The sequence below is a fragment of the Fistularia commersonii genome, chromosome 19 (assembly GCF_037954325.1).
Source record: "Fistularia commersonii isolate RoL2024-O1a breed Wild chromosome 19, RoL_Fcom_v1.0, whole genome shotgun sequence".
NCBI lineage: Eukaryota > Metazoa > Chordata > Actinopteri > Syngnathiformes > Fistulariidae > Fistularia > Fistularia commersonii.
The window spans coordinates 15,294,552-15,308,597 of NC_141302.1; the positions used below are offsets into that span (position 1 = coordinate 15,294,552).

Genomic DNA, 14,046 nt, shown 5'->3' on the forward strand with positions numbered 1-14,046 from the left:
CTCCCTCCACCTCCATACACACACGTATTCTACATCTGCAGCTGTTGCCGTCGCTGTGTTGGCAGTTAGTGAGGATTCATGTCATGATGGCGTTAGGTTTTATGTGTGCATGCTCGAGGAGCCTTGGCAGATGCCATCCCTGCAATGAGGAGGTTCAAGGTTCGATTCCTGCTCCTCCTATCGGCTCCACATTCTTTCCGTGGTCCTTCCACGATCCAAACACATGTAGGTTCTTTGTCCAGAAGAGTGAATGACAGGGTGAATGGTTGCCTTTTTATATATGATGGGTGAGTGAGGGAGTGGTAGGGGGGGTGAGATAGTGAGCGAAAAAGGTGACGAGTGAGTGAGCGACTCAATGATTTAGTGGATGAATGAAGTGTAAGTGAATGATTGAGTATATGAGAAATGACTGAATGAACGATGTAAGAGTGAGTGAAAGGGTGAGTGTTTGAGGGAACAAGTGAGAGGATGAGTGACTGAGTGATTGAATGAATGACTGAATGGGGAAAGAGTGAGAGTATGGAGGGAATGAGTGAGTGAGTGAATAATTTTATGAGTGAGTGAGTGGATAAGAAATTGGGTCATTGACCAAGGGTGCGAGTGAGTGAATGAGTAAGAGGGTGAGTTATCAAGTGGGTGAAAGAACGAGTGAGTGAACCAGTCAACAGGTGAGTGAGTGAGGGATTGAATGAGTGAGCGAGCGCGTTGTTTTTTAGTCTCTAAAGAAAGAGTGAACGGTCCAGGAGGAGCCCCTTGTCTCACCACATCACAACTGGCAGGTTCCAGCAGCCTCAGAAACCCTGAGAGCAGGATAGGCGTTGTGGTGCATGGATGAACAAATAAATGAATGGATGAATTTCACCTACCTTCAAAACCCGAATCCTGCATTTGGCACAGGCCTGACTCCCACCAGATGATGCAGGCAGGGAGCTGAAGCACACTTGTTAGGCAGAAGATCGTGCACACTTGCACTTCTGCGCATTTGTTTGTTTCTGAGAGACACAAGACAGCGGTGGGAGCGGGAAACTGGGATTTTGGAGATCAAAAGAACAGCGGTTTGGACTTATTTCAGGACAGAAAAGGAAGAAACAAACAAATAGCATGTTTCTCATTCTCCGGTGTGGCTCGCCGCCGACGCTGTGTGTGACAGAACTGGGCCGCAGACAGAAAAACACACTTGAACTTGTCATTGTTCCCGTTCTTTCCGTCGCTCACCTTTTCCTGCTCCTGTCACCTGCACTCATTTTTCCCTCCTCCCTTCGTCTGGTGGTCCACTTGTGTGTGTCTCCTCCGTGCCATCCAGCTCAGAAGCAGACTTCATGGCGCAGATCAAAGGGAATTGTTGATGTTCTTTACTGGCCGGATGCTAATCCTGTAGGTTTTGTGTGTGTGTGTGTGTGTGTGTGTGTGTGTGTGTGTGTGTGTGTGTGTGGTCCAGCTGGAGTGGCGGAGCTTTGATGTGCACCCTCTGACCGAGTTTCACTGAGGTCACATTTACAATCAAATTCTGCGCAAGGCGGCACGAGGAAGTCACATCAGACTTACTTATCTATTCATTTACTGATTTATTAATTGAGGGATTGATTGATTTATCTGAACTGTGGCTTTTCATTTCTTTATGTATTCATGAAGAAATAAATCCAACAAGCCAATTGCCCCCACTTATATAACCATTTATTTAATTTTATTTGACCCTTGTGCGATCTTAACACTCTGTTCACTCCCCGTGTCCGACGGGTCAAAAATGACCCGCACTACCAAAGCCCCAAAATAAAGCGGCTTAATTGAATTTTAAATCCAAAATCTATTTAGTTTGATGAAACACCCTGTTATTTATCAATTTAACTCAATTTAATCATTTTTTTTTATCATGTATTTATTGTTACACATTAAAAAAAAGAGGATCACCAGTGAACATGATTCCACCTTTTTTTTTTTTTTATATCAAAAACCAACTGTCATACCAGTTTTTTTTTTACACAGTTAAGGTTTATTATTGCTATTATATAAATTTGAAGTAATTATCTCTGGATTAATTATATAGAAAGGGAATAAAAAACAGTCAATAATCTGGAACATTTTTGTCAACAGTTTATTCTATTATATTTTTTAGGAAGTGATTTATAAAAAAAAAAAAACACTTCTCTCATAACACAACAAAACAACAAAATGTTGCTTGATTTTGTGAACTATTTTCAACATCAACTCTATTTAGCACATGTAGGACAATATGTGTGAACGTGAGAATGTTCAGGGAGACATTGGGGATCTGAACTGAGGGTATAAATTTCATGCACTGGAAAATATGGGATATTTTCATGATCTGATCTTGGGCTCAAAACACCACATATCAAAATATTGAATGCAATTAGAAAAAAAAATTAAGGTTAACAGAACAGACAGAGGGTGTAGAATCAGAGCAGAAGAATCCACAGATAAATCTTGAAATTAAATATAAAAATATTTGTCAAAAAAAAAGTAAAAAAAATAAAGCGCTTTTATGTGTGAAATGCAAGTAATAGAAACATAAATAAAAAACAAATGTATATTTATATGTGTATATATATATTGAAATGAAGTGTGAAATTCAAGTGATAAAACATACAAAAAAATCCACTACATACATACATATGTTTGTGCATGTTTATGTGTGTGTGTGTGTGTGTGTGTGTGTGTGTGTGTGTGTGTGTTTGTGCCTGTAGGTGTGTGTGTGTATATGTGTATTAGAGAGAGTTTGTGTATGGCCTTTGAACTTTTTCTGGTGTTTAAATGCTTTTATAATTCACGGGTCAAAAATGACCCATAAGACAATCTTTGTACCCTAGTACAGCCCACATGGAAACATAAACAAAAAAAAAGTATCACTTTTTCTAATGATGGGGTCCCTTTAGGAAAAGTCATAAAATTTCAAGTTGGAAAAAGATAGGTTAAGGTGTTTTTTCTACAGCGAAACATGGTAGTGGGTCACTTTTGACCTGCAAGACAACACAAGGGTTAATCAAACTGCAATTAATTTGTTAGTTAATTTGCAGTATTTATTTATTTTTCTTTTTTTTTTTTTCCGATGTAGTTATTTGTAAATCGGTTTTCATTGCGTTTATTATTTGTATGTTTTATTTAATTTTATTTAGTTATGATTAGTTGTATTGTATTATGATGCATATATTAGTCAGTGACTTAGTCACCAATTCGTACACTTGTTTGCCTTTAAGCTAGTTGTATGTATTTATCATGTATTTAAACACTTGAATTGTTTTACTTATCTATTCATTCATTTATTTTATTCATTCAATTAATTCGTTCATGTCTAGCTATGACATCCCTGTGTTATTTTAGCAAAGACCAACATTTTTTGAAACGTTCCCCAGACTTTCAAAAACAATCCACCATTTTTGTAGTTTTATGCTGATATTTGAAAAAAGGAGCTCATTTACCAACACCAAGTGGAATTTAGCCAAATATATAATATCTTAATCTCAATTAATTCCAAATCATGAATCTCCAACACAGTTATGTGACACTGTTTCAATGGACATTCACTCTTTTCTCAGAGAAGCTGAATTTTTACTAGAAAGCTGATCAATTTCTCCTCCTCTCCTCCCTTCACTGTTTTTTTTTTTTCTTTTTACACAGTCTCTCTCTTTGCTGTCCTTTTTTTGCAAGCAATTTGTCACTTAGCAACAGCGTGTGTGTTGCTGCTGTTGGGTAGCGGATTGTCCTTGCCGCGGCACTCCAGCAGCTGCATTCACCCTTTCCCCCATGCGGTGAAAACACACATCCCTGAGCAAACACCAGCTCTGTGTTAGGCCGAAGAATGGATTTCATTTATGAGTAAATGGTAACTCAAATAACCCTAAACCTGGTGTTATGTGCAAATGGGCACATTGGCAACATTGGCACATTGGGTTCAGACCATGTGTAGTGGCAAGATAATATTAAGCTAAACAACAACATAAACAACAACAACAACAATAATAATAATAATAATAATAATAATAATGATTATAATACACTCAATTAAACTTAGATAGAACAATACTACTACAAGTAACAATAATAATAATAATTATTATCATAACAATATCATCACAATAACAATAACAACAATAACATAAAAAATGATTAAAAAAACTGATGACAAGAAAAAAAATACTAAAAATATACAACTACTGATGATTATAATAATAATAATAATAATAACACTGATTAAAGTAAAATAGAATGATACTACTGTTAATAATACAAATATTAATAATAATACTACTGCAACAACTAATAATAATAACACTGCAGATTAAAACAATGAAAATAATAAATAATAAGAAGAAAATAATCATAATTATTACTATTATTATTATAATAACCAGTTCTGAACTCAGCTAGCACAAACAGCAAAGGCAGCCTTGTTTTTTTTTTTTTTTTCTTTTTTTGACCTATAACAATAGGTTAACACTGCCATACTTCCTTCCTCCATTTACCTCCAATGACACTTTAAGTACATTTTATGTGCTTCTTTTCCTGCTATCCTGGCTTTTAGCTGAAGCCAGGGATGTTTTGCAATTTAGGGAAAAAAGAAAAGAGAAAAAGACAGCTGATATGCATGACATTTGCCTATCAGCTCCAATCATCCTGCACCTGTACTCAGCCATGCATCTTACAATGATAAAAATCATTTATGTCATAAGAAATATGATGTACATTTGAAAAAAAAAAGTACCCTTAGTAGACTGAGAGAAACACAATGGTCAAGTAATGTTAAGAAAAAATAAATTTATAAAAGAATAATGAATTAAGAATAAATCAAAACAATAAAAACTACATACATCAAAGAAAGGTGAGCAAGTCTTATTTCAAGATATGACCTGTACTGGATTTAGAGCGTTACATGTCAGACGATGCATTCACTGCACAGGGCAGTGAGTCGGAGAATTGAGAACAGGGAAATGGAGACCTGCGTGCTGATGTACAAGTATTGCTTCAGTGTTGGTAAATCCTTAACCACTGAACTCAAAGGGTTGTATTTTTTTTAGCTGTAAGTGCAGAGAGGCGTCCCAGGAGAAGACACAAGTGGGAAATAACAGAGAGAATAAAAACAAAAATGAGAAAACAAAAAGATGAAAACAAAAGAGCCACATGCTTGACTTGCAGGTCTAGTGGGTATAATCCAAAACCGCGAGTGTGAACACAAAGAGCAAATCTGATGTTCAGCAGATGGAGGAGCAGCTCCGTTTTTTCAGGTGATATCAGATATAATCAACTCCTTCTTTGCTGTTGCTTTTGAATCCATTTGGGTTAATAAGTGAATGGATGAATGAATGACTGCATACATGAAGGAATGCTTTTCTCACCGAATGACCAAAACAGTGATAGCATGTTGTCATTTATTCACTTTGAGCACAGATTTCATGTTTCTTTCATTATTATTATTATTATTATTATTATAATAATAATAATAATAATTATCATTATTATTACGACCATTTTTATAATAGTATAGCATTTGTTATTTTATACATATATATCAACTTTGTTTTTTATGTCTTTTCATTTTAGTATTATTTTTATTCTATTTTATTACTTTGTTTTATTTCTTACACTTTTGTGTTCAATTGAATTTAATGAATTTCATTTATTATAATTATTTATTTTTTATTTTTATTTTATGTTGCACACCCTCGTTTATCTGCCGCCACTGCAAAGACATTTATAATTGCATTGTGGTCTCCAGTCTGTACCATTATTGGAGTCAGACTCTCCAATCAGATGGCCACAAAGTGAATGCTGGGTGAAATATTTAAAAGAGCAGCTGTACATGTATATATACATGTTATGATCGCAGTCCACGTGTGTGTGGGTGTGTGTTTCCGATCAGTTCTTCAGAGTGACATGTCCAGGACCTGATAAACGGCGTCCACTGTTTACTCAGATCTTCAGGCCTGCATTTGAATTCTATAAAAACATACCCAGCTACCTTTAAATAATTTTTTTCCCTCCCAGTCAGGTTGATAAATCTCTCCCGACTCACGGCCGCACGGCCCATGGATCATTGTTACGGCGCCACCATTAAATATTTATCCAGTTTATTCGCGGGTGTTGGGAGTAATGCCCGCCTTGACGAGTCTGTAAAAGATCGGCGGCTTATACGAGGGAGAACATCGCTCTCCATCTCACTCTTCTCTCCTCTCAGACGCCTCACTCTTCTGGGCTCGGACCACCTCCATTAGATGCTTGATAATCTTCTCTGGTCCCTTCCCCGGTTCCTCAGAGCCCCCAACGGCCTAAAACAGGGACCCTCCCTTGGCATTACTAGCCATTGCTACCCCAATATCATCGTCAGCTTCTCTGTGATTCCATGATTTGCGTGATCCAAGTCTATGCAGCGCAATTGACCAATCGAGCACTTGAGCTTTGCTTTTGGTCAGATGTTGTTCACTCGGAATGTTGGAGCTAGCGGTTGACACTGATGGAACTGCTCATTCGATGCATGAGCAGACAGCGCCGAAATGGGCAGCAGCAAGCCAATAGCATGAAGGCAACATTTTACATGGCGATTTAAAAATGCTTACAAAGAAATGGAATAATGTGTCAAAACCCGAGACCTTCGTGGACCTGGTTTGGACATACAACCATGGCTGCTGTTATTCAGGAAATGCTCCTTTTTCACCATCTTTAAAGAGTTCAAAGGAAAGGCAATGCCGTGGAACAACTCTGTGTACATAAGAGCTTAGAAAACCCAAGAAATGTTGTAGTATGCCTGCCAGGCAAGTAGGCGGTGGTGTCATTTTGGGATGAACTAACACACTTCCTGAATAGAAGTATAAATAAAGCCATACGAAACATGTGTGCTTCAGTCAATAATGATGAGTAATCAAGTACTGTATTTTCTGCACTATAAGGCACACCTAAAAGCCTGTAAACTTCTCAAAAAACGACAGTGGGCCTTATAATCCGGTGCGCCTTATATATGGATCAATATTGAGTTGCAAGAGGTCTCGGGACTACGGGACTCCATTTTCTTCCATAGAAGAAGAAGCAAGCAGTGCATGCTGGGATATACGACTGCGCGAAGCGTTTATTTACATTTCCATTTGTGTGCGTGTGTGCGCGCGTCGCCAAAGTAGCAGCGGTAAAAACGGTAAAGGGGAGTTCCAGTTCCACACCACTTTTCTGTTTATAAAGACCCCAAAATGGCACCTTTCAAGAGACACGCTTACGACGCAGAGTTTAAACTCAAGGCAATCAGTCACGCAGTAAAACATAGAAGTAGAGCAGCAGCAAGAGAATTCAACATTAATGAATCAATGGTGCGGAAGTGGAGGAAGCAATAAGATGACCTGCGGCAAGTAAAGAAGACTGAACAGAGTTTCCAAGGGAACAAAACGAGATGGCCACAGTTTGGAGGGCAAACTCGAACAGTGGGTTGTTGAACAGAGAGCTACAAATAGAAGTGTCGCCACAGTCACTATTCGAATGAAGGCAACAGGACTAGATAGTGACATAAACATCAATTTAGTAGAGGCCCTTCTTGGTGCTTTCGTTTTATGAAACGTTTTGAACTGTGACAAATGGAGTTGGAAATACATTGTTTGAACAATGGCGGTGCATATACCAGTAAGAGCTACCAGTACGTACGGTACCGTATTGTGAATGCACTAACTTGTTTTGGTAGTGAAAGGAGTTGTCAGAACGTTGGTTTGTATTCTATTAATAAAGTTTGACTGACTTATATGGCTGTTTTGTTGACATTCCCTTTAGTGCAGCTCCATTTAGTGGATGCATAACGCAACCCCAGCCACTACTGTAGCTACTATTATATGCGCCTTATAATGCGGTGTGCCTTATATATAATTTTTTTCTAAAAATAGGCCATTCATTGAAGATGATTTAGTGCACCTTATAGTGCAGAAAATACGGTATTTATCTGGACCGGTGAATCGGAATGACTGCTTGGAGCGACCTCTGCATACAAGGGCGGTAAAGTCCAAGACTGTGTAGACTGGGAGTACTCTTGAGCGATTGGCCCATCCAACAAATGGCAACTGACAGAAAGCTTGGTGCAAATGCCCGTTGACAAGGTGTTGCGATTTCCCCGTCCTCATGATGATGGTGGCGGTTCCAAGTCCGTACTACTCCGTTTTTAGGTGCTGCAAACTAAATGAAACGAAATTTGTGTTCTTGCCAAAATGCGTTGTCGTTTGAAAGGTTTGTGTGGATTGGGCGGTGACCCTCTGATTTGGAGGTTGGGGGTTCAACTCCAAGCCCACGGATTCAAAGTGTCCTTTGGCAGGACATCGACCCTTCCCAGTCACTCCTGATAGCTTGGTTAGGAATTGGCTAGCAGCGCTTTTAAAAATCCCAGATTGCAGCGCTTTCGTTCTGTCACCAACGCCCCGCTTATCTCTTCACGGGTATTTATTTTTGCGCCAGAGAAAGATGTTCATGCAACGACTAAACTACCAGCTCATTGTTGGGTATTTTTGGCGGTCACCGGAAGCCTCGAAATGTCACAACCGCCTTTCCTGAATAGAATCAGAAACCTTTTTGTAAATTCCTAGAGTCAAACCGCCGGGGATTATCTCCTGGTTCGGGACACATAAAATGTAGGTTCCCGCTGAGGGGATGATGTCGGAATTGTCTTTTGGTGCCTGTCCCATTGTTTCTACCATTACAGCAACCTTCTTCTTTTTCTCAGAGCATAAGGAAATTGGACGGTCATGAGAGGATCTCTTTATACCTCTCGTTTCCCCCGACCACCCGTTTTTCTTTTCATAGCAAAATTTAAAGAACAAAAGTTCAATTTTCTGCACCGCTGATTGGAGCGGGCGGTAAAAATGTCTAACTCGTTTAATAAGTACACATCTAGTTCCACGTTTCTACTTCTAGATATCATTTTCAATGACTTTCTTTTCCTGAATTCCATTATGGCTATTTGTGTCACCCAAGCTCAGCACTAATGCCGTGTAACCAACTAAAATAACCCGTTGAATTCCCGCTCGAGAGATGTTGAACTTAAAAAAAATCTAACTGATCGTCAGCCCTCCCACACCCCGGCTGCGAGAGTTCCAGAGCATGCATATTTCAAAATGCTGCATTTATTTATTGTCTCATCGCTATTCCCTTTAATTAAATCGGGAGTGTCTGTCAACGCGCTGGGTGACGCCTTAATAAACCATAAGCGAGAGATTGCAACCACATATTGACTTAATAATGTATTGTGATTTTAATTACATTTCTTATTTTATCTTATTTTATTTTATTTTATTTTATTTTATTTTATTTTATTTTGTTTTGCTGTGTTATTTTATTATATTATTTTCATGTAACTCATAGATGCAGGGATGAAACAAACAAAAAATCCGATACATGAATTTATCTAAAAAAGGAATAACCAGGAAGCGAGAGAGAGCCAGAGAAAAAGAAGGATACGATTCGAGTGACTGAACGAATAGCAGTTGCTCTTTACCATGATCTACTGATAAAAAGTGGGGGCGTGCTAGAAGTTTAAAATCCCCTCTACTGAGTCGCCTGATGTGAAGGACTTTGTTTACAGCTGCCACTTACTCTGGACTCCCACACAGATGTTGCGACCACACACACACATACGCACAAACATACACGCGCACAGATGCAGTTCTAATTAACAAACAATGGAACAGACAAGGTAGAAAATTTGCTAAAAGCAGAATGTGACACAGATGTATTCTGGACTAGTATTCTGGGTTGTCATAGCAACAGGGGCAGGGGTGGGGTTGGCAGAAAAGGTTCTTGGATATCCGGTTGGAATTTCTCCACGTTCTCCCCGTGTCTGCGTGGGGTTCCTCAGGGTTCTCTGGGTTCCTCACACAGTCCAAACACATGCAGGAGCTTCACTGGAGACCCTAAATCGCCCATACGTGTGAATGGCTGCATGTCTCTGGACGTGGCCTTCTCTCCCAGCGAAGACCTGGACAGGCTCCAGCCCCTCAAGACCATGAGAGCAGGAACTGAAAGAATGATTGAATGAATGAATATTTGGATGAATGAATGAATGATCCCTGCCTTCCAGGCCACAGACAACAAGCCAATTACAAACTAGAGAGTAAATCCGAAGCTATTTTGAAAATCAATTGATTGATTAGAGGCGTATTTTGAGATGTTCCCAGTTCGACCGTTCTGTGAACTGAATATTCATTTTGTTACATTTCTTTGAAAAAATTAAAATAAAGAGATAGGATGAAATAAATAGATTAATGAAGATACTTTGAGAACCTCTGTTAGAATTTAGATCTCACTTCATCTCATATTTCACCCTGTTTGCACAACCAGCTTCCCGATGGACAACCTCCAGAAGAATTCTGCGTTCTTTTCTTTGTTTTTATTTTTTTAAAATGTGTTTCATGCCTAAACCCAGACTTCTCTCCTTCCAGGAAGCAGCAGAAGCCGTCCACCTCGCCGAATGTACTTGTCCTTCCCAATTTTGCTTCTCTGTCTTTCAGCGCCGCCCCCCCTCCCTCTTTCGAGTACACCTCTTTGCCGATGACGGTCTTCTCTACGTCGCACCTCACGAACCGGTTTCAACACCTTGGGGGGGGATATTCACGTTTTTTTGTTTTAAGGCATCGAAACACGATTGGCCGCGCCCGCTAAGAACCCCCATTTTGATACGGAGGAGACCCCGCCAGCCAAGAACAGTCTGAACGCTAATACTGATCTATTCCTTCCCTCATCCCTTCCCCCTGGACCGTAACCCCCCCCCCCCCCCTTCAAAACTACCCAGAAACCCTTCTGTCAAAGTTGATTTGCTAACTCTTGTCTCTTCTACTAACAACCAACTGCCGACTTCTTCCGATTTGATTATTTCTTTTCTTTTATTGGTGGTTTTCTCCCCGTACCTTTTTAATTTTTTTATTTTTTTAATATAATTTTTCGACAACTAACACTGTGTCATTCACTGAATGTGAGCCATCTGTTGTTTTTTTATGACTTAACTTACAACTTACATACTAACAAATGTATTGTTATCCTTTTCTTACTTTTATTTAATTCTTTTTTTTTAATAACTGTCCCAAAAAGACTAGTTAGACAATTGCTTTCTTTATTTCTTGATTTGGATGTTTTTGCCACACGAGCAGGACGAAACAAAAAAAAAAAAAAAACATTTTTTTTTTTTTTTTAAATATTTCCAATCTTTTCTCAGAATACGATCACAGATCGGGACTTTTTTTTCTCTCTCTCTTATCACGAGGCAGCTAGTCCTCCGCCTTGTTTTTTTTTTTTGTTTTTTTTTGGGCTCGAGGTGTGTCTTCTTGCGTTTTTTAAAGTTTGTCATTATTTAGTTATTTATTTTATTTTTTTCTTTCTCCTCCCCCCTGTTTTCTCCCGAAGCACGCAGGCATTGGACACGCTATGGTAAACAAACTGCATTATATGGTAGATATCATTCTAATTGTCTTACACTTTGGTTTGCCCTGGGTTTTTCCGTTACCTCTTTGTATTCTGTTTGCTTTACCGAAAGTACAATCCGCCATCAATTCCAAGGTAGCAGACAAACTCCACCTCTCTGTTTTCTATTTCTTTCTTTTTTTCTTTTAGCCCTCTATTTATATATCTATATATGTGTGTCTTTTTTTGTTTTTTCTTTATCGCCATCCAGTTCTCCCCTTTCTGGATATAGTACGCTCAAAGAGGTCTGCCCCCCAAATAAACAAACCCAATAAATCAAAATGGAGGTTTTTATTTTTGTTGCTTTATCCCCCCCGCCCCCGCTCTATTTTTAATTTATTTCTTTTTGTTTGTTCTTTTTATCTCAGAATATCCGTATGAAGAAATAAAGAATCGTGACACAATTGCTCAACCCCGACATTAGTTCTTTTGTATTCAGTTTATCCCTTATTATCCCCCGATTCATTTTCTTTCAAGTGCCCCCCCCGAGCGGCGAGCGCACACGGTAGAGGTCCAAGGCAGACAAGCCCCGCCTCCTTTGCGGCGTGTCCATCAAGTGGAAGTAAAAACAAAGTTTTTTATTATTCATTTGGCAGTTCAGGCGGCTGCACCCAGGTTGGCCTCGGCTGCCCCCGTAGGACTTGTTACCGATCGGCCTGCTATATCCACTCGCTGCTACCCGGTTTATGGACTAGTGGCGAGCATTTACACTTCCTGATTTAACAGTGGGAAACCCTCGCCGTAAAACGCTGTATTAAGTCTTGATCCCATTAGCCAACCCCAGCAGATTTATGGAATTGGTGCTATCGCAAGTGCTAATTAAGTTGCTACAGCGTGCTAGCTGTACCTGCTAGTCACACGTAAATGAGCGTAAAGTCTCATTATTGGGAAACACAATGTTGGCTTCATCTTTATTGGAGTATGAGTATATAAATATAAATAAAAGATGATAAATATTGCTGCGCGCTAGCTGCACTTAATCCAAAAACTTCCAAACGTGGCGTCAAGATGTTTTAAAGCAGATGCAAAAAAAACACAATTTTGGGTGTTTTTGGCTGAAGTGCAACAAAAGAACTGCATTTTTCTCATTTTAATTGCTTTTTGTACTCCAAAAAAGGTGAAGCTGACGCTCACCAGACCCGAACCCCTGTGCCCATTGCTGTCGGGGGCAAATATGTGGGGGAGTCTGCCCCGGAGACACTGCCCTGTGTGCGACCGACCCCTCATTAACACTAACACTAACTTATATATATTTTATATTTTACCGGCTTCACCTCTTGCATGACGAGACGTGATCCCTCCTCCTCCCCCTCTCCCTCTTGGCTTTTTGTTTCTTCGCTTTTTTGAAAATGCGGATTACATTAAGCATATATGTATATGTATATATTGAGGCTAACATATATACATACATATATCAGTGGTGCTAATATAATCGATATGGCCATGGAACACGTTAGCCACACCCACTTGTTGTTTTTTTTTTTTTTTATTTCCTTTTTAAAATTATTTCTGTAAGTTAAAGTTGAAAATTAATAATTAATGACCTCGCTGGTTGTGTACATATATAAAAAAGGAAGGTTGGGGGACGTGAGAGGGAAGACAGATTTTCAGATTCTGGGTGAATATGCAATGGAAGGAATAAATCTCTCCGATCCATCCATCTTGCCTCCTCCAGGCACTGGACCCTGGCCTCGATTTAGAAATAGCAAAATTATGGGTTGGGGGTGCAATTACAGCGCGCCGCAAAGTGCGATGAGAAAAAGTAGAGGTTTTTCTTTTCCTGTCTCTCTGCGATGAGACAGAATTACATCTCGCTTTTGAAACCTTATTCACCCAGACGCTCTCACCCTCTCAACGACCCCCCCTCCCCGGCCCCTATTCTTCTAAACGGCCTCTGCTTTCATTTATTTATTTTTTTTCTTGTTTTCCATTCGTGATGGATGACGGCGCCCAGACTCCACCCTTACCCCCCGGCGCCATCCCGCGTCCAAAATCCCCATTTGTTGTCGAGCTCCCTGGCATCTCATCGCGCATGCGTCACCCGCCCGAGAATGCAGATGTTGCCCAGCACGCCACTCGTACATAAGCCTCTCCATCCTTTTTTTTTTTTTTTTTTTTTAATAATTTCTCATTTAATTATTTTCTTTCCATCCAAAATGGGTTTCGTCTTCATCTCTCTGACATCTTCTGTGGTGTGTTGTGTTTAAATCCCCCCCTGTCTGCTCATCTTTCTCTGCATCTTGCCGGAACCTTCACTTCTCGTTTTTAACTCCAGCTGTTAATCGTGGTATTGTCTCTAATGACCTCCACTTCCACCTCCACTCACCTCTTTCTGTTCCGAGTGCACGGCTTGTGTGTGATCCTCTTACTGTGGTTGTATTCATTTTTATGTTTTTCTTCTCGACCGGGAACGGCAACTCTCTGCCGCACGGGGAAACGTCGCGTTTAATCCAAAAATCTTGGATCTGGCCACAACCGGCGGATTGGAGAGGACTTTTTTTTTGTTTTTCTTTCAATAACGAATCCTCACCAACTCCACTTGACCAAAATCAATGAAAAACAAAAGCGCAATGAAATCGCCGCGCGAATCGAATCTTTGTTGTAACTGTACTAACAACCATTTTT

General features: G+C 39.6%; 1 protein-coding gene across 8 annotated transcripts in view; it reads left to right on the forward strand.

Moving 5' to 3' along the window:
- Positions 1–14,046, forward strand: part of nrxn2b (neurexin 2b) — a 749,542-nt gene that overhangs the window by 326,466 nt on the left and 409,030 nt on the right. For 7 of the 8 annotated variants that reach the window (XM_086165979.1, XM_086165985.1, XM_086165983.1 and 4 more), the window contains one exon: positions 11,365–11,388. The exons of the other annotated variant lie outside the window; for it this stretch is intronic. In XM_086165979.1, coding sequence (XP_086022105.1) covers positions 11,365–11,388 — 24 coding nt within the window. The remainder of the gene's footprint in view (positions 1–11,364; positions 11,389–14,046) is intronic. 8 annotated transcript variants of the gene reach the window in all.